At 47.8% G+C, this 21,651-nt stretch overlaps 1 protein-coding gene across 3 annotated transcripts in view; it reads right to left on the reverse strand.

Moving 5' to 3' along the window:
- The window catches only part of TPPP (tubulin polymerization promoting protein), a 58,644-nt gene that overhangs the window by 10,240 nt on the left and 26,753 nt on the right, over nt 1-21,651 (reverse strand). For 2 of the 3 annotated variants that reach the window (XM_049859955.1, XM_049859941.1), the window contains exon 2: nt 8,079-8,393. In XM_049859955.1, the coding sequence (XP_049715912.1) occupies nt 8,079-8,389 (311 nt within the window). In that variant the 5' untranslated portion in view covers nt 8,390-8,393. The remainder of the gene's footprint in view (nt 1-8,078; nt 8,394-21,651) is intronic. The other variant, XM_049859948.1, reaches the window with a different exon arrangement.

Consider the following 21,651-nt stretch of genomic DNA (forward strand, 5'->3'; position numbering starts at 1 on the left):
TCAGGGGTCTGGGACAATTGGACACATCCCTACACCATGGGGCCCCACGTCGAGCAAGACTGTGTCCCAGAATGGCCTGTCACCAGAGGGCCTGGGTGACTCAATGCCAAGGGCTCTCAGCTAGGGGGGTGGGAGGAGCAAGGGGCAAAGAACCACCCACCAAGCTTCCAAGGGTGGCACGGCCCCCACCAGGCATGACTCCCAGGCACAACCTCCCATCAGCCCCCGCCTGACGCCTGGGTGGGCCTCGCAAGAGCATCTGCCCCAGGCATTGGGGTGTGGGGCCAGGCTTTGGGAGTGCCTCTGAAAGGGGTATTTGCCCCACAGAATCCCAGCTCTCCGCTCCAACCCTCTCCTCACAGACGCCTCCAGCTGCCCCCCGTGACGTCTGGCCCCTGCAGGGGCCGCATCACAGTGGAGTCATTATCACAGTCTTCGCTGTTGAGTGACCATCCCTCCCAAGAGGTCATGTTCCCAGCTTGCCCTTCGATCGTTATTAGGTACCATCGAGTCAATTCTGACTCATAGCAACCCTATGTACAACAGAACAAAACACTGCCTGGTCCCGTGCCATCCATACAAACGTTATTATGTTTGAGCCCATTGTTGCAGCCACTGTGTCAATCCATCTCACTGAGGGTCTTCCTCTTTTCCGCTGACCCTCTACTTTACCAAGTATGATGTCCTTCTCCAGGGACTGATCCCTCCTGACAACATGTCCAAAGTATGTAAGACGCAGTCTCGCCATCCTTGCTTCTAAGTACCATTCTGGTTGTACTTCTTCTAAGACAGATTTGTTCATTCTTCTGGCAGTCCATGGTATATTCAAAATTCTTTGCCAACACCACAATTCAAAGGTGTCAATTCTTCTTCAGTCTTCCTTATTCATTGTCCAGCTTTCACATGCATATGATTGTGATTGAAAATACCATGGCTTGGGTCAGGTGCACCTTAGTCTTCAGGGTGACATCTTTGCTCTTCAACACTTTGAAGAGGTCCATTGCAGCAGATTTGCCCAATGCAATGTGTCTTTTGATTTCTTGACTGCTGCTTCCATGGATGTTGATTGTGGATCCAAGTAAAATGAAATCCTTGACAACTTCAATGTTTTCTCCATTTATCAAGATGTTGCTTATTGGTCCAGTTGTAAGGATTTTTGTTTTCTTCATGTTGAACTGTAATTCATACTGAAGGCTGTGATCTTTGATCTTCATTAATAAGTCCTTCAAGTCCTCTTCACTTTCAGCAAGCAAGGTTGTGTCATCTGCATAATGCAGGTTGTTAATGAGTCTTCCTCCAATGCTGATGCCCTGTTCTTCACATAGTCCAGCTTCTTGTATTATTTGCTCAGCACACAAACTGAATAAATATAGTGAAAGGATACAACCCTGACACACAACTTTTCTCATTTTAAACTTTGCAATATCCCCTTGTTCTATTCGAATGACTGCCTCTTGATCTATGTACACATTCCTCATGAGCACAACAAAGTGTTCTGGAATTTCCATTCTTTACAATGTTATTCATAATTTCTTACGATCCACACAGTCAAATGCCTTCCCATAGTCAATAAAACACAGGTAAACATCTTTCTAGTATTCTCTGTTTTCAGCCAGGATCCATCTGACATCAGCAATGATATCCTTGGTTCCACGTCCTCTTCAGAATCCGGCTTGAATTTCCGGCAGTTCCCTATTAATGTACTGCTGCAACCGTTTTTGAATGATCTTCAGCTAGATTTTATTTCCGTGTGATATTAATGATGCTGTTTGATAATTTCTGCATTCTGTTGGATTACCTTTCTTTGAAATGGGCACAAATGTGGATCTCTTCCAGTCAGTTGGCCAGGAAGCTGTCTTCTACATTTCTTGGCATAGACAAGTGAGCACCTCCAGCGCTGCATCTGTTTGTTGAAACATCTCAATTGGTATTCCATCAATTCCTGGAACCTTGTTTTTTGCCAGTGCCTTCAGAGCAGCTTGGACGCCTTCCTTCAATATCATTGGTTCTTGATCACATGCTACCTCCTGAAATGGTTGAATATCGACCAATTCTTTTTGTACAGTGACTCTATGTATTCCTTCCATCTTCTTTTGATAATTCCTGTATTGTTTAATATTTCCCCCACAGAATCCTTCAGTATTACAACTTGAAGCTTGAATTTTTTCTTCAGTTATTAAAGCTTGAGAAATGCTGAGCGTGTTCTTCACTTTGGGTTTTCTAACTCCAGGTCTTTGCACATGTAATACTTTACTTCTTGAGCTGCGCTTTGAGATCTTCTGTTCAGCTCTTTTACTTCATCATATCTTCCACTCACTTTAGTTACTCCATGTTTAAGAGCAAGTTTCAGAGTCTAGTGCCCTTCCAGGGGTAAATAAATGAATGAATGAATAAACGGACACCCAAAAAAGGACACAGCTGTCAGGCACTGGTCTAACCACTCCCTGGGGTCAGCAAGCCTCATCTGCTGTGCCTGCCCTTCCCTGTGTTCCCCTGGGGAAGCCTCAGCCCTGTGCACACCTCAAGGAGGCCTCAGGTCCTGTAAACACCTGGAGGGGGCCTCAGGCCCTCCAGTGCCCAGCCTGCAGACCCTTCCCCCCATGTCTACCCACCCACGTCCTCTCCCCCAGCTTCCCTGGGTGACCCCACTCTGAGGACACGGTGGCCCCACAAACACCTGACATCTCCACCCTGGGCCTGTGACGTTGGGGAGGTGGTTGTCAGGGCTGCATTTCCCTGTCCTGTCCTATGTCACTGTAGTGGAGGAGCTGGTCACCAGTGACGCCTTCGCCTGGACACAGGCCCAAGTCCAAGAAACAGCCACGCTGTAGGAAGTCCTGGGGTGCTGTACAAATGGCCACATGTGGTAGTCAAAGCAGAAGGAATTCATTCTTTCTCAGCTCTGGGGGTCAGAAATCAGAGTTCATGGTGTTGGCAGGCCATCCCTCTGGGGAAGGAGACTTCCTTGCCTCTCCCAGCTTCTGGTGGACCCAGGAGTTCCTTGGCTTGTGGCCACATCACTCCCATCTCTGCTCTGTCTTCACATGGTGTCTTCCCTCTGTCTCTCTGTCATTGGGTTTAGGGCCCACCAGGATAATCCAGGATGATCCATCTCAACCCTTGACTTAATCACACCTGCAAAGATCCCATTTCCAAATAAGGCTACACAGGTTCTGGGGCCAGGTTACGGTCGTATCTTTTCAGGGCCACATGGACCCTCCACATGCCTGCTCCAGAGAAGCGGAGGCCTGAAGAGGCTGCGTGGCTCTGAGGGCTGAGCCCAGCCCAGCTCCTCACCCCGCCCAAGAATGGCCTCTGTGACCCCATCCCATCTGTGGCATGACTGTGTGTACCAGGCTCTGTGCTGACCACCGCTGGTGACCAATGAACAGGGCAAGCAGAGGGGCCTCCCCTGAAGAACGTTCTAGAGAAGAGGGCCGCCTCCACCTTTCAGCCCCAGGAGGAGTGGATAAGGGCAGTGGGTAAATTAGAGGGAGGGAGGCCGGAAGTGAAGGGAAATGTTCCTTTGGGTGGAACGGTGACTGTCCGGCGGAGGCACTGAACCCAGTGAGAAGCACACAGGGTACCTCGCCTGCAGACCGCAGCTGCCCGGTCAGCATGGACGAGCCCGCTGGTGACTAGCTGTCACCAACACCGTGCTGCACACGTCCACCTTCTCTAGGAGAGGCACACGGCTGCTGAAGAGACTTCATGGTACCTGAGAACACACGTGCCAGGGGCTCTGAAACAACTCCCACACCTGCTGGTCAAACCTGATAGGACATCAGAGACTCCACACACAAAGTGGGGCCCAGGCGGAGGTGTGCCACTTGCCAGGTGGGGGCTTCAGGTGTGGGCATCAGGTGTGGATGTCACGTGTCAGGAGGTCGGGTGTGGGGAGGTCAGGTGTGAGGACAAGCATCTGTAAAGGGAGTGGCTGGCAAGGGTGAGGGCTGCAGATCACTTGGGGGAGGGGCTCTGGTGGCAAAGTTCGACCTTCCACCTGGAGGAGGACCAGGGGCCGCAGGAGGTGGGGAGGGTCCTGGCTAAAGATGGCAGGTGCGAGACCCACGGTGGACAGTGCCTGGCACCAATTCCAGGGCTGTCAGGGGATGAGGTCCCAGGCAGTAAGGAGGGCCAGAGGGGCAACATCACAAAGAGGCAGTTCTTGGGAAGACGTGGGCCTGCAGGGGGTCTGCCTGGGGGCAGCAATCCTTCCACAAAGGCCTTCTGTGACCTCAGGTCTGCCTCTACTGTCCACAAGAGGCCCGAACAGCACTCTGAGCACGGTCACAACTCTAGCCGCCCTAAGCGCAGTCGCTCCTTCGACCACGGCCCCGCTCCAGTGAGGTGGAGAGGATGGCGTCTTGGGAGCGGTTCCATCTGACACCACCCCTCAGCACAAGCTGGAACCTGCTTGCCACACAGACACCCCAGGCGCCCCACTTTAAAACCTCTGCCCGTGGGTCCTTGGCGACCGCCTGAAGGGCGAGGTCTGAACCGAGCACCTTCAAGAGCTGGCTGAGCTCCGGCCTGTCTCCCCGGGGGACACACAGTGACAGAGCGGGCCTGCAGTCAAGGGCCACTTCCCAGCCCCTGCTCAGTGTCTCCTGGAGGCATCATGACAGGGGCCAGCAGGCAGTGAGCATGTGCGCAGCCCACAGAGCCCCCACCTGGCTGGCCAGGTCAGCAGCTAAGCCACCAGCCCCAGACAGGCCTCTTTGGCCCCAGCTCCCAAAGGTGGGGAAGGCAGGCGTGGCTTCCTCTGCCCCCCATCTGCGAGGTGGGGTCGCCCAAAGCGCCAGGTGACGTGCAGCCAACCCAAGGGAAGCCAGCATGTGTGGGCTTAAGGGAAGCAGCAGGACAGAACCATGGGGGCCATACCCTCCTCCCCAGAGACACAGACAGACATACAGACACAACGCACAGATACAACACAGACAGGCAGACACACACAGACACAACACACACAGACGGGCAGACAGTACAGGGTGGGCAGCGTTCACAGGTGGGGCTCCTCACACTTGTCCCAGGGACACTCCCTGTGCCCCGGGGATCCTGCCTCACTGCTGTCAGTTCCCACGGGCGGGCAGAGGCGCCCTCATCCCAGTTAGCAGCAGGCTTCCACACAAAGCTAGTGAAGGACTGCAGAAACTTTGTTTAAAGTTTACACATGGTAACATCACAACAAACAGACGCTGCCATGGCAACAGGGTCCAAACAGAGGCCAGCGGGTATCCGGGGCTGGCGTTGGGCCCGGAGCCACGGCAACCAGCCATCAACAGAGCAAGTGACCGGCAATCAGGCTTGTCACAGGTCATGGGCGGGCAACACCCACACCAGCCCATCATGGCCCGCCACACCCCTGGGCAGGGCAAGGTGGTTCTGCCATGGCCGAGCTGCTGCCACCTCCAGCGGGCACAGCAGTCTCAGGTATTGCACCCTAGAGTACCACCGACCCCACAGACGAGGCCACCCCCCAGAAATCTCACTCTACAAAGTGCAAAAGTGAAACAACCCCAGGTGGCCCTCTCCAACCGCTCACCACCTCCCCTGAGTACCTGGTTCCCCCGCTCAGTTCTCCAGCCCCTCCAGCAGGACCCCATGAACTGCCAACCTGGGGCATTGCCATCCTGGCCGCTGCCATCCTGGGCTCGCCTGGCCTGGGCACCACATCCCTCTCTGGTGTATCTATCCTCAAAATGGAGTCATAACCATGCTAACCACCTAGGGACCTGGCGAGAGTGCTAGAACATTAGTTCTGCTTGTGTCTGCATGCATGTATGTGCACACAGGTGTGTGTGCATGTATACTGTGTGCACACGTGCATTTCTGTGAGTGCATGTGTGTATGCGTGTACGTGTGCATGTGCGGGTATGTGTGTGCCCATGCCATGTCTATGCATGGGTGTATGTGTTCATGTGGATGCATGTATGTGTGTGGGTGATAAGTGTACATGTGAGGTACGTGCACATATACCTGTACCCGTGTGTGCACCTGTGCACGTGCACATATGTTTGCGTGTACTGTAGCCTGACGGCAAGCTTTGTGGAAGGAATTGTGGGCAACGGTTAAGAAAACCTCCACCACCTGCTGCCTGACACAGGGCAAGCCGGTGGGTGACGGAGGCCGAGTGGTCAAGGACGGGAGCCCAGATGGGCCTGCCCGGCTCCAGGAGCACTCGGCCCAGCGTCGAGCCCCCTGTATTCCTGGGAGCATGGACCCACCTCGCCTACACGCCTGGAGCAGGGACCCACCGCACCCACACACCCACACCTAGTGAGAGGTCTCCTGGCAGCAGAACCTAACTTCAACCTCCTGAATTCTCCCAGTTATGCTTCCCCTTTGAAAAGCGCTTTCCCTTCGTGAAGGATGGCCTGAATCTAAGTACTATTTGTTTATCGAGGAGATTCTGTAACACACACACAGGCACTAAGCAAAGATAAAGCTGCTGCAGAGTCAGTTCCAGGAATGATAATCACCACTGGGACGTGCGGATCCTTCTGGTGTTCCTGGATTGTTCTAGATTGCTCTCTCCCTAGCTGCATCCACCTATTATGTGCGTGGAGGGAGAGCTGCATGTCTATGCATACATGTGTGCAACATACATAAACACACATGCTCATGCCCATGTGGGCAAAACTAGCTCCTGGGTCAGCAGGTCAAACATGGGTCATCACAAGAAATAGACTCCATCCTGTCACAGCCTCCCAGGGCCACGGGCAGATGGACAGGCCAAGCGGGCCTGGGCAGACTTGGGGTGGCCAGAGCGGCGGGGTGTGCCGGCTCAGTGTCCACCCACCTCCTCACAGCTGTACAGCCCACATGGCTGTTTTCTCCTGCAGCCTCTCATGGGCTGTGTGGGGCAATAGGTAGCGGAATTAACTGGTAGTTTTAGCCCTGTTGCCCATGTGCCCCTGTGGAGACAGCAGGAGCCCAGGGGGTTGAAAATTTTGGGGGACCAATCTGGACAAATTTCACGTCCCTCAACATGGCTTTCCACAAGGAAACATCCTCCCACATCGCGCCACAGGGAGAAGCATGAGAGGAAGGCCACCTATCGCAAGTGGGCACCCGGTTTGCCGCCCTGTGCCAAGCCACCGGTCACCAGGTTCACACATGGCCCAGATTCCACACACAAAGCCAAAACCCTGTGGGCCAACCCCAGGTCTTAGGGAGAAGCACAGCCTACGCACCTGCAGGCCTCTCAGGCCCCCAGGGTGCAGCTCTTCTCCCACCCATGCACCTGAGGGACTCCAGGGTGTGACCTCCAGGGCGCGGCCCCTCTCCTACCCCCGCACCTGAGGGACCTCCACAGTGTGAACTCCAGGGTGTGGCCCTTCTCCCACCCCCTGGCCTGGCCCCTTTGAGAGTCCAGGCCATGAATGACAGGGGGTGGGTGGCTGCTCGAGGTGAAAAGACAACAAGGTCTCAGCAACTAACAACCAAAGTGCAGCATACCAGCCTCGAGGGCACACGAATCAAGAACAACGTAAAATAACGCAGGCCTAAGCGTGTTCTTCCAACAACAGGCGACTAGGGGGACAGGCGCTGGGCTAGGGCAGCTGTGACTTCTCAGGTGTGACCGTGGCACTAGGAGTGAAGGGGGCTTTACCTTCAGAGGTGCTTTGACGTGTGGGGGGAGGCGCGGAAACATCTCTGCTTACCCCCACATGTCCAGGGAAAAGATGTGTGAACACGCACACACATGCACAGACGTGCACACACACACAAGGACACATGCCACACATGTACACACCACACGTGTACTGCACACAGGTACACACATGCACAGGTATGCACAGAATGAAACACACACACACACATACCCATACAGGGACATGTGCACACATACACACACATGCAAGCACATATACCCTCATACACACAGGGACACACATGGACACATGGAAGCTGTGTGGTGGAGACACAGGTCTGCCCTGGACCATTATTTCAATTTTTCTGCACACGGACATTTTCACAGTGGACGTGACAAAGAGCCGCGGGAAGGAGTGGCAGGATGGGTATCAGGCACCCTGCCCCGCACTGGGGTGCCGTGTGGCCAGTCCCACACTCACTTGATCTTGCTGAAGACAATGTCCACGTCAGTGACGGTCACGGTTCTGCCATCAATGACCTGGCAGTCTCGGCACAGCTTGGACCAGTTCTTCCCGTGCATCTCGCGGCCCGTGGCCCGCGTGTCCCCATGCACCGCAAACCTGCGGAAGGCTTCCTCCAGGGCGCTGAGCTCCGGGGCTGCTGCGCCCTCAGGGGCGCCTTCTGACTCCTGCGAGAGCCGCTTGGCTGCTTTCTCCCTCGTGGGGTCCCCCGGAGACTTGGGAGGTGTCTTGTTGGCGGCCTTGGTAGTCTTGGCCTTGCTGTCAGCCATGCTGCTGGGAGAAGTGGAGAAGAAAGCGGTCATTGTGGTCATCCCTGCAGGCACTCAGATGGTGCAGGGGTGAGATACAGGAGACCTTCCGGGGCAGTGCGTCCAGCCCCGGGGCCTCCTCGGGTGAGATACAGGAGGCCTTCCGGGGCAGTGCGTCCAGCCCCGGGGCCTCCTCGGGTGAGATACAGGAGGCCTTCCGGGGCAGTGCGTCCAGCCCCAGGGCCTCCTCGGGCGAGCTCCTGGTCAGCAGGAGGGCGCAGAGCCAGCTGCCCATGAGGCATGCAGGAGAGAGGTGTGGGGAGCACTTTGGCTCCTCCCAGCACCTGCACCACCCCCCCATGATGGGGGCTCCTCTGGGAGAGCCGGGGGCCTCGGGCCAGGCGGCTGGGGGTCCAGCCTGGCCACATGCAAACCCAGTCCCCCGGGCCTCTGGCCCCTGGGCCCCCTACTCACCTCTGCCCCCACTGCCCTCCCTGTAGTCTTGAACCCACAGCCTCCCATTGGCGGGCTGTGTGAGGTGGCCTGCAGGGGTCACAGGGACAGCAGCTTGCATGTGTCTGAGCATACATATGTGGAGCCTACCACTGACCGGAGCAGAGTGTCGGGTCCCTGGGGGCTTTGAGGACGTCCCGGGTTCATGTGCCTCCCTGCTCGTGCCCAGACCTGGCAGAGGATGCCATCTGGGCTGAGGCCGGGCTGGGACACAGGCCATGGAGGCCAACCCCGCCGGGCCCTCAGGGTCCCAAAGATGTCCCTCCATGCCCCAAGACAGGATAAGTCTCTGAACCTGAGGGTGCTGCCACTGCCCCTTGAGAGCAGGGGCAACGTGTTACCACAGTACCACCAAAGTGGGTACAGGCAGACCCGAATCCAGGCAGGAGAGTCCATGGTACCCTCAACCCCAGATTCTGGGATCTCAACACTTTCTGGCTGAAGGACGGCAGGGCCCAGCATGGGGGGCTTTCTGAGAAACCAGACTGCAAGACTCCCCAAAATAGACAGAGGGATCTAACGAAGCTAGCCCTGACCTGAGCGCCCCAAGGCCCCCCACCTGTCCCCTCCCACTCCCAAGATGGCCCTGACGCGCAAATCACTGGCCAGAAAACCATCCTCACCTTTAGGGGGCACCAGGACACCCTAAAAATGGAGGGCTGGTGGGGGGAGGGAGGGGACAAGAGGCCAGCGTGGAGAGCAGGAATTAAATTAGGGACATCGCAGGAGACCGGGCCTGCAGGAGAAAGTCCACAGGCCCGCCCCGGGGCTGAGCCCTGGGGCGGGCCTGTGGATGGGAGCGGCCCTCCTCCACAAGGGCAAGGGTGCCCAGTGATAGCTCTGAAGGGATCCCAGAGGTAATAAAGGCAGGGAGGGGCCTGGGGTCAGGTTCCGGCTTTATCACTGACACCATTTCTGTGTCTGAAACAGTAGTTTCTCAGGGGACTGGCCACATGTTCACCACAGGATCTCTGATGTCTTGAGAAGGAAAAGCTGCTCAGAATTTTCTAGAAGTGTTAGTCAGTTTGCAGAGCTGCTGTGCGAACGCTTCATCGAAGAGGAGAAATGTCTTTTACAAAGCTTCAAACTCAGTCTAAGAAATGTCTTGTGAGAAAAAAAGGTGGGAAGAAACCACAGCAAGATGGTATCGGGCTTTTCTTTGGGTGTCAGGATGATGGGTAGTTTCCTCTCGTGCTCATCTGTGTTTTTCACATTTCCTACGGGTGCTATTTTACAATGAGGAAGAGGTAAACTGTTTTACATGGCACTGAACCATGACACCCAAGCCAGAGAGTGAGGCCTGCAGCAGGCTCCGCCCCACCCTCCAAGGGACAGGACCTGGGTGGGCACTGCCCGGGCCCCCCGCCCTCAGTGTGCATTCCCTGAATTCTGTGGGGCAAACAGGCACACACGGCATGGAGCGTCTCCGGGGAGCTGGCAGCCAAGGCTCCACAAGTCCCACGGATAGCGGTAATGCCTGCGAGGTGCTCTAGGTATTCTGGAGATAAACTGAGATACGTACGCAGATGGGGGTTATCTGAGAACCTCAACATGTGGGACCCAGCTAGAAAGAAGGGAGACAAGGGACAGCCCAGGAAAGGCAACGGGAGGTGGCACAGCCACGCAGGGCCGCGCACCTCACTCACAGGAGAGGACTTGGCACTCACTCAGGAGTGTTTCTAAGTGCGCATGGAGCTCAGCCTTCACAGTAGATTAAAGAGGGAGAAAGAATGGACGCGATACAAAAATGCCTGCCCTCCTAAAGGCTACCTTCTAGTTGGGAGACAGGCAATAAACGCACAAATAAATACTGTATCATCCGGCAGTAAGAAGTGCTCTGAGGAGAAATGAAGGCAGGTAACAGAGGGGCCCGCAGGCGGTTTTAGACAGAGCGGGAGTGGAACATTAGAGTGGAGACCAGCAGGAAGTGCGGGGACCAGCATGACGATCACTGGGAGTGGCACACTTCAGCAGCACGGTGCCGGCGCGGCACAGACGCTGGCCTGGGTGAGCTAGGCAGACTGCAATTCTGACTCAGGTCAGGCACGCCCACCACAGCCAGGTGGCCATGAGGGGAGAGTGGCATGAAGGTCTGTGCAGAAGAGACTAAGAGAGCACAGATCAGGCTGGCATCAGGTCTCTCCTCTGCAGCCCTGGGCACCAAACACGCAGACACTTTAAATGTTCTGAGGAAACTGCTTAAAACTGAGACTATCTTCTTTTTTTTTTTCAATTTTTATGGTGCTTTAAGTGAATGTTTATAAACCAAGTCGGGCTCTCATACAAAAACTTATATACACCTGCTGCATACTCCTAGTTGCTCTTGAGACAGCACACTCCTTCCCTCCACTCTCTATTTTTGTGTCCATTCGGCCAGCTTCTGTCCCCCTCGGCCTTCTCATCTCCTCTCCAGACAGGAGCTGCCCACATAGTCTCATGTGTCTACTTGATTCAGGATGCTCACTCTTCACCAGTATCATTATCTATCCCATTGTCCAGTCCAATCCCTGTCTGAAAAGTTGGCTTTGGGAATGGTTCCTGTCTTGGGCTAACAGAAGGTCTGGGGGCCATGACCTCCGGGGTCCTTCTAGTCTCAGTCAGACCATTAAGTCTGGTCTTTTTATGAGAATTTGGGGTCTGCATCCCACTGTTCTCCTGCTCCCTCAGGGGTCCTCTGTTGTGTTCCCTGTCAGGGCAGTCATCAGTTGTAGCTGGGCAGCATCTAGTTCTTCTGGTCTCAGGCTGATGTAGTCTCTGGTTTATGTGGCCCTTTCTGTCTCTTGGGCTCATAATTACCTTGTGTCTTTGGTGTTCTTCATTCTCCTTTGGTCCAGGTGGGTTGAGACAAATAGATGCATCTTAGATGGCTTCTTGCTATCGTTTAAGACCCCAGACTCCACTCTCCAAAGTGGGATGCAGAATGTTTTCTTAATAGATTTTATTATGCCAATTGACTTAGATGTCCCCTGAAACCGTGGTCCCCAAACCCCTGCCCCTGCTACGCTGGCCTTTGAAGCAGTTTATTCCAGAACCTTCTTTGCTTTTTTAGTCGAGTTGTGCTGATCTCGCCTGTATTGTGTATTGTCTTTCCCGTCACCTAAAATAGTTCTTATCTATTATCTAATTAGTGAAAACCCCTCTCCCTCCCTCTCTCCCTGCTCTCGTAACCATCAAAGAATATTTTCTTCTCTGTTTAGACTATTTTTTGAGTTCTTATAATAGTGGTCTTATACAATATTTGTCCCTTTGCAACTGATGAATTTCACTCAGCATAAGCCTTCCAGGTTCCTCCATGTTATGAAATGTTTCACAGATTCCTCACTGTTCTGTATCGATGTGTAGTATTCCATTGTGTGAATATACCATAATTTATTTAGCCATTCATCCGTTGATGGGCACCTTGGTTGCTTCCATCTTTTTGCTATTGTAAACAGTGCTGCAGTAAACATGGGTGTGCATATATCTGTTCCTGTAAAGGCTCTTATTTCTCTAGGATATATTCCAAGGAGTGGGATTACTGGATCGTATGGCAGTTCTATTTCTAAGTTTTTAAGGAAGCGCCAAATCGATTTCCAAAGTGGTTGTACCATTTTACATTCCCACCAGCAGTGTATAAGTGTTCCAGTCTCTCCACAACCTTTCCAATATTTATTGTTTTGTGTTTTTTGGATTAATACCAGCCTTGTTGGAATAAGATGGAATCTCATTGTAGTTTTGATTTGCATTTTTCTAATGGCTAATGATCTTGAGCACTTCCTCATGTATCTGTTAGCTACATGAATGTCTTCTTCAGTAAAGTGTCTGTTCATATCCTTTGTCCATTTTTTAATTGGGTTATTTGTCCTTTTGTAGTTGAGTTTTTGCAGTATCATGTAGATTTTAGAGATAAGACACTGATCAGAAATGTCATAGCTAAATACTTTTTCCCAGTCTGTAGGTAGTCGTTTTACTCTTCTGGTGAAGTCTTTGGATGAGCATAGGTGTTTGATTTTTAGGAGCTCCCAGTTATCTAGTTTTTCTTCTACATTCTTTATAATGTTTTCTACACTGTTTATGCCATGCATTAGGGCTCCTAAAGTTGTCCCTATTTTTTCTTCCATGATCTTTATTGTTTTAGATTCTATATTTAGGTCTTTGACCCATTTTGAGTTAGTTTTTGTGCATGAAGTGAGGTATGGGTCTTGTTTCATTTTTTTGCAGATGGATATCCAGTTATGCCAGCACCATTTGTTAAAAGACTGTCTTTTCCCCAATTAACTGACACTGGGCCTTTGTCAAATATCAACTGCTCATACGTGGATGGATTTATGTCTGGATTCTCAATTCTGTTCCATTGGTCCATGTATCTGTTGTTGTACCAGTACCAGGCTGTTTTGACTGCCGTGGCGATATAATAGGTTCTAAAATCAGGTAAAGTAAGGCCTCCTACTTTGTTCTTCTTTTTCAGTAATGCTTCACTTATCCGGGGCCTCTACCCCTTCCATATAAAGTTGGTGATTTTTTTCTCCATCTCATTAAAAACTGTAGTTGGAATGTGGATCAGAATTGCATTGTATCTATAGATGGCTTTTGGTAGAATTGACATTTTTACAATGTTATGTCTTCATATCCATGAGCAAGGTATGTTTTCCACTTATGTAGGTCTCTTGCAATAGTGTCTTGTAGTTTTCTTCGTATAGGTCTTTTACGTCTTTGGTAAGATTTATTCCTAAGTATTTTATCTTCTTGGGGGCTACAGTAAATGGTATTGATTTGGTGATTTCCTCTTTGATGTTCTTTTTGTAGGTGCAGAGGAATCCAGCTGATTTTTGTATGTTTATCTTGTATCCCGATACTCTGCTGAACTCTTCTATTAGTTTCAGTAGTTTTCTGGAGGATTCCTTAGGGTTTTCTGTGTATTAAGATCATGTCATCAGCAAATAGAGATACTTTTACTTCTTCCTTACCCATCTGGATGCCCTTTATTTCTTTATCTAGCCTAATTTCTCTGGCCAGGACCTCTAGCACAATGTTGAATAAGAGTGGTGATAAAGGGCACCCTTGTCTGGTTCCCGATCTCAAGGGGAATGCTTTCAGGCTCTCTCCATTTAGGATGATGTTGGCTATCGACTTTGTATAAATCCCCTTTATTATATAGAGGAATTTTCCTTCTATTCCTATTTTGCTGAGAGCTTTTATGATGAATGGGTGTTGGACTTTGTCAAAGGCCTTTTCTGCATCAATTGATAAAATCATGTGATTCTTCTCTTTTATTTATGTGGTAGATTACATTAATTGTTTTTCTAATGTTGTACCATCCCTGCATACCTGGTATGAATCCCACTTGGTCATGGTGAATTATTTTTTGGATATATTGTTGAATTCTATTGGCTAGAATTTTGTGGAGGATTTTTGGATCTAAGTTCATGAGGGATATAGGGCTCTAATTTTCTTTTTTTTTGTGGTGTCTTTACCTGGTTTTGGTATCAGGGATATGGTGGCTTCATTGAGTGAGTTTGGTAGTATTCCGTCCTTTTCTATGCTCTGAAATACCTGTAGTAGTAGTGGTGTTAACTCTTCTCTGAAAGTTTGGTAGAATTCTGCAGTGAAGCCGTCCGGACCAGGGCTTTTTTTATTATTATTATTATTGGGAGTTTTTTTTTATTACCTTTTCAATCTCTTCTTTTGTCATGGGTTTATTTAGTTGTTCTACCTCTGTTTGTGTTAGTTTAGGTAGACAGTGAGTTTCTAGGAATTCATCCATTTCTTCTAGGTTTTCGAATTCGTTAGAGTACAATTTTTCATAGTAATCTGATATGATTCCTTTAATTTCAGTTGTGTCTGTTGTAATATCGCCCATCTCATTTCTTATTCGGGTTATTTGCTTCCTCTCCTGTTTTTCTTTTGTCAGTTTGACCAATGGTTTATCAATTTTATTATTTTTTTCAGAGAACCAACTTTTGGTCTTGTTAACTCTTTCGATTGTTTTTCTGTTTTCTATTTCATTTAATTCTGCTCTAATTTTTATTATTTGCTTTCTTCTGGTGCCTGAGGGTTTCTTTTGTTGCTCTTTCTATTTGTTCAAATTGTAGGGATAATTTTTTTTTTATTTTGTCCCTTTCTTCTTTTTGTATGTGTGCATTTATTGATAGAAATTGACCTCTGGGCACTGCTTTCACTGTGTCCCAAAGGATCTGATGGGAAGTGTTTTCATTCTTATTGGATTCTATGAAGTTCCTTTTTCCATCCTTGATGTCTTCTACAACCCAGTCATTTTAATCAGGGTATTACTCAGTTTCCAAGTGTTTGATTTCTTTTCCCTGCTTTTTCTGTTATTGATTTCTACTTTTATGACCTTATGGTCAGAGTAGATGCTTTGTAATATTTCAGTGTTTTGGATTCTGCTAGGGCTTGCTTTATGACCTAATATGTGGTCTATTCTAGAGAAATTTCCATGTGCATTGGAAAAGAAAGTAGACTTGGCTGCTGTTGGATGGAGTGTTCTGTATATGTCTACGAGGTCAAGCTGGTTGATTGTGGCACTTAGATCTTCTGTGTCTTTGTTGAGCTTCTTTCTGGATGTTCTGTCCTTCACTGAAAGTGGTGTGTTGAAGTCTCCTACTATAATTGTGGCACTGCCTATCTAACTTTTCAATGCTGTTAGAGTTTATGTATCTTGCAGCCCTGTCACTGGGTGGATAAATATTTAATATGGTTATACCAAACTCATATGGTTATATGGATATGGATATAGTTATATGGTTATATCCTCCTGGTATATTGTCCCTTTAGTTATTATATAGTGTCCTTCCTTATCCTTTGTCATGGATTTAAATTTAAAGTCTATTTGGTCAGAAATTAATATTGCCACTCCTGCTCTTTTTTGATTGTTGTTTGCTTGATATATCTTTTTCCATCCTTTGAGTTTTAGTTGGTTTGTGTCTCTAAGTCTAAGCATAGAGACAGATCGTGTTTTTTATCCATTCTGCCACTCTCTGTCTCTTTATTGGTGCATTTAGTCCATTTACGTTTAATGTGATTATGGATAGGTATGAGTTTAGCGCTGTCATTTTGATGTCTTTTTTTGTGTGTTTTTTTTTTCCCACTTGATGTTTTGTGCTGAGTAGCTTATGTTTATGTATTGTCTTTTCCTCTTATTCGTTGTAGTTGGTTTTGTTTCTGCTGAGTCTCTATTTTTTTCCTTGTGTTTTATTTTGATGAGCAGGACTGTTAGTCTCCTTTTTGGTTACCTTAATATTAACTCCAATTTTCTAAGTTTAAAGCTAACTTACATTTCTTTATATCACCTTGTCTTCCTCTCCATATAAAAGATCTATGACTACATTTCTTAGTTCCTCTTGTTTTAATGTTGTCTTCTTTTACCCATGACATCGCTGTTTACCTGTTTTGAGTATTTTTTTATCTTGATTTATTTTTGTGATTTCCCTATCTGGGTTGACATCTGATTGCTCTGCCCAGTGTTCTAGTCCTGGGTTGATATCTGATATTATTGATTTTCTAACCAGAGAATTCCCTTTAGTATTTCTTGCAGTTTTGGTTTGGTTTTCACAAATTCCCTAAACTTCTGTTTATCTGGAAATATCCTTATATTTGAGAGACAGTTTTGCTGGATATATGATTCTTGGCTGGCAATTTTTTTTTCCTTCGGTGCTTTATATAAGTCATCCCACTGCCTTCTTGCCTGCATGGTTTCTGCTGAGTTAACCAAGCTTATTCTTATTGACTCACCTTTGTAGGTGACTTTTCATTTATCCCTAGCTGCTCTTAAAACTCTCTCTTATCTTTGGTTTTGGCAAGTTTGATAATAATATGTCTTTGTGACTTTCTTTTAAGATCTACCTTATATGGAGTTCGATGAGCATCTTGGATAGATATCTTCTCATCTTTCACGATATCAGGGAAGTTTTCTGCCAACAAATCTTCAACAATTCTCTCTGTATTTTCTGTTATCCCTCCCTGTTCTGGTACTCCAGTTGCTTGTGGGTTATTTCTCTTGATAGAGTTCCACATGAGTCTCACGGTTTCTTCATTTTTTTTAATTCTTTTTGTCTGATTTTTCTTCAAGTATCCTGGTGGCAAGTGCTCTATCTTAAATCTCACAAATTCTGCCTTCTACTTGCTCAATTCTGCTCCTCTGACTTTCTTTTGAGCTGTCTAATTCTGTAATTTTATTGTTAATCTTTTGAATTTCTGATTGCTGTCTCTCTATGAATTCTTGCAGCTTATTAAATTTTTCATTGTGTTCTTGAATAACCTGTTTAATTTCTTCAACTGCTTTACCTTTGTGTTCCTTGGCTTGTTCTGCATATTGCCTCATCTCCTTCCTGATCTCCTTCCGGGTGTCTTGAAGAGTTCTGTATATTAATCTTTTGAATTCTGCATCTGGTAATTCCAGGAAGGCACCTTCATCCAGAAGATCCCTCAATTCCCTGTTCTGAGAGCTTGTTGAAGTGATCATGGTCTACTTCTTTATGTGATTTGATATTGACTATTGTCTCTGAGCCATCCATAAGTTATTGTATTAGTTTATTTTATGTTTGCTTACTGTATCCTAGCTTCTTGCTTTGTTTTGTTCTGATATGCCCAAATAGGCTGCTTGAGTGAGCTAGCTTGCTTGTTTTTGCCTTTGAAGCTCTAACATCCTGTCACCAGATGGCTAGAGCTGTTACCAGGTATATGAGCCTAGGGGTCCATTCACTTTTCTTGTATGGATTCAGCTCAGGTGTCCAGGTAGTTGGTCATCAAGTGTGTGGTACAGGCTCTGTCCTACAGTCTTAGAGGGGCAGGAGTGATTGGTATAGGTACATGTATCTGGTTGCAGCAGGGGGTCAAGCTCTGAACAAGACAGGGGGCTGACAACCATCCCCCAAGTATCTGTGAGGAAAGCTCATCCCTATTCCCTAGAGCACACAAGTTGGTAGGTTGTGTAGACAGACCTTGGGCACCCAATGCTTTTGGTTGTGAGGATTGGGAGGTATCAGTTATCCTTGGACCCCAGTCGTGGGTGGTTGGGTGACCTGAGTGGAGCCACCAGTCCTTAGGCCCCTGATGTGGGTAGGCGAGGACCCTGTTTAATAGGCAAAGTGGTGTCAAACATCAAACACCCACCTCTCCCGCACACCTGAAACAGTTGCAGTCTGGTAACAACAGCCTATTCTCCTGAAATAGGCCTGCATGGGTCCATGCAGGGGGGAAAGTTATTCAAAGTCTGTGGACTATTTATGCCTGGACAGGAGCTGCTTCTGTCCTGAGCTCCCCAGATTAGTGGAGCTGGCAGATTATCTTTTCCCCCATTATGAATTTATTCCTTCTCCAAGGCTGGGAGAAGGGCTCAGGTCACGCAACAGGACCTATCTCAGGCCCAGGGAAATTGAAAGCCACTGAAGCCAGCTTCAGGGCATGGGGTGTGGTAAAATATATGCAAGTACTTAGCTTTTGCCAAGAGTGCTGTTCTTCTCTGGTTCTGGAGGTATGAGTAGGCTATGCAGCTGGATGTTTCTCCCTGAGGAAACTGCAGCCTAACGGTACCACCAGCCTGCCACAGCCACTCCCGGGAATGGTTCTGAGGGTTCCTGGCAATTCAGATCCCACAACTCCTCTCCACTTATGAACCATCTCTCCCTCCCCCTGCTGCTCAGTCCATTTCCTAACTTTGCCTTTCATGTTCAAGGCTTCTAGCTTGTCATAAATGTAATCTTTTCACTTGTTTTTTGGGTCTTTGTTGTAAGAGGGTTCACTGGAAGCATCTGACTACTCCGCCATCTTGACCCTGCCCCCAAAACTGAGAATTTCTATACTCACTCAGACTATCACTCAAGTGTGAGGGTAGAATAATTTCTGTACCCAGAGAGAGTCACTGCATCAAAAACAATTGGTTGATGTCCAACCATTTCAGGAGGTAGCATATAATCAAGAACTGATGCTATTGAAGGAAGAAGTCCAAGCTGTACAGAAGGCATTGGAGAAAAAACAAAGCTCCAGGAATTGACTGAATACCAACTGAGATGTTTCAACAAACAGAAGCAGCTCTGGAGGTGCTCACTCATCTGTGCGAACAAATTTGGAAGACAGCTACCTGGCCAACTGACTGGAAAAAGATCCATATTTTTGCCCATTCCAAAGAAAGGTGATCTAGCAGAATGCAGAAATTAATGAAGAATATCATTAATATCATGCAAAATTAAAATCTTCTGAAGATCATTAAAAAGCAGCTGCAGCACTACATCAACAGGGAACTGCCAGAAATTCAAGATGGGTTCAGAAGAGGACATGGAACAAGGGATATCCTTGCTGATGTCAGATGGATCTTGGCTGAAAGCAGAGAATACCAGAAAGGTGTTTGTTGTTTGCTTGTTGTTGTTGTTCTTAGGTGCCCTCGGGTCAGTTCTAATTCATAGCAACCCTATGTACCACAGACCAAAACACTGCCCAATCCTGCATCATGCTCACAGTCGTTGTTATGCTTGAGCCTATTGTTCCCACTATGCCAATCCATCTCACTGGGGGTCTTCCTCTTTTCCGCTGACCCTCTACTTTACCAAGTATGATGTCCTTCTCCAGGGACTGATCCCTGCTAACAACATGTCCAAAGTACGTAAGATGCAGTCTCGCCATCCTTGCTTCTAAGGAGCACTCTGGTTGTACTTCCTCCAAGACAGATTCGTTCATTCTTTTGGCAGTCCATGGTATGTTCAATATTCTTCACCAAAACCACAATTCAAAGGCGTCAATTCTTCTTCGGTCTTCCTTATCCATCGTCCAGCTTTCACATGCACATGATGTGATTGAAAACACCATGGCTTGGGTCAGGCGCACCTTAGTCTTCAAGGTGACATCTTTGCTTTTCAACACTTTAAAGAGGTCCTTTGCAGCAGATTCGCCCAATGCAACGCGTCTTTGGATTTCTCGACTGCTGCTTCCATGGCTGTTGATTGTGGATCCAAGTAAAATGAAATCCTTGACATCTTCAATCTTTTCTCCATTTATCATGATGTTGCTCATTGGTTCAGTTGTGAGAATTCTTTGTTTTCTTTATGTTGAGGTGTAATCCATACTGAAAGCTGTGATTTTTGATCTTTATCAATAAGTCTTTCAAGTCCTCTTCACTTTCAGCAAGTAAGGTTGTGTCATCTGCATAACGCAGGTTGTTAATGAGTCTTCCTCCAATCCTGATGCCCCATTCTTCTTCATATAGTCCAGCTTCTCATATTATTTGCTCAGCATACAGATTGAATAGGTATGGTGAAAGAATACAACCCTGAAGCACACCTTTCCTGACTTTAAACCATGCAGTATCCCCTTGTTCTGTCCGAACGACTGCCTCTTGGTCTATGTACAGATTCCTCATGAGCACAATTAAGTGTTCTAGAATTCCCATTCTCTGCAATGTTATCTATAATTTGTTATGATCCACACAGTCGAATGCCCTTGCATAGTCAATAAAACACAGGTAAACATCCTTCTGGTATTCTCTGCTTTCAGCAAGGATCCATCTGACATCAGCAATGATATCCCTGGTTCCACATCCTGTTCTGAATCCGGCCTGAATTTCTGGCAGTTCCCTGTCGATATACAGCTGTAGCCACTTTTGAATGATCTTCAGCAAAATTTTACTTGCATGTGATAATGATATTGTTTGATAATTTCTGCATTTGGTTGGATCACTTTTCTTGGGAATAGGCATAAATATGGATCTCTTTCAGTCAGTTGGCAAGGTAGCTGTCTTCCAAATTTCTTTGCATAGACGAGTGAGGACTTCTCTCGCTGCATCTGTGTGTTGAAACATCTCAATTGGTATTCCATCAATTCCTGAAGCCTTGTTTTTTGACAATGCCTTCAGTGAAGCTTGGTCTTCTTCCTTCAGTACCATCGGTACATGATCACATGCTACCCCCTGAAATGGCTGAACATCGACCAATTCTTTTGGTATAGTGACTCTATTCCTTCCATCTTCTTTTGATGCTTCCTGCGTTGTTTAATATTTTCCCGATAGAATCCTTCACTAAGAAGTGTTTTATTACCTATACAAAGGCATTCGACTGTGTGGATCATAACAAATTAAGGATAACACTGCAAAAAATTAGTATTCCAGAACAACAAATTGTACTTATTTGGAACCTGGACATAGACCAAGAGGCAGCCATTCGAACAGAACAAGGGACTACTACATGGTCTAAAGTCAGGAAAGGTTTGCTTCAGGGTTGTATCCTTCCACCATACTTATTCAATCTGTGTGCTGAGCAAAAATCCAAAAAGTTGAGCTATATGAAAAATGAGGCATCAGCATTGGAGGAAGACCCATTAACAACCTGTGTTATGCAGATGACAAAACCTTGCTTGCTGAAAGTGAAGAGAACTTGAAGCACCTACTGATGAAGATCAGAGACTACAGCCTTATGTATAGATTACATCTCAACATAAAGAAAACAAAAATCCTCACAAGTGGGCCAATAATCAACATCATGATAAACGGAGAAAAGACGGAAGTTGTCAAGGATTTTATTTTATGTGGATCCATAAGAAACATCCATGGAAGCAGCAGTCAAGAAATCAAATGACATATTGCACTTGGCAAATATGCTGCAAAAGGCCTCTTTAAAGTGTTGAAAAGCAAAAGTGTTACTTTGAGGCATAAGGTGCACCTGACTCAGGCTATGGTACTTTCAATTGCCTCATATGCATGTGAAAGCTGGACAATGAATAAGGAAGACGATAGAAGAATTGATGCCTTTGAATCGTGGTGTTGGTGAAGAATACTGAATACACCATGG

The sequence above is a fragment of the Elephas maximus genome, chromosome 2 (genome assembly GCF_024166365.1).
Source record: "Elephas maximus indicus isolate mEleMax1 chromosome 2, mEleMax1 primary haplotype, whole genome shotgun sequence".
Lineage (NCBI taxonomy): Eukaryota > Metazoa > Chordata > Mammalia > Proboscidea > Elephantidae > Elephas > Elephas maximus.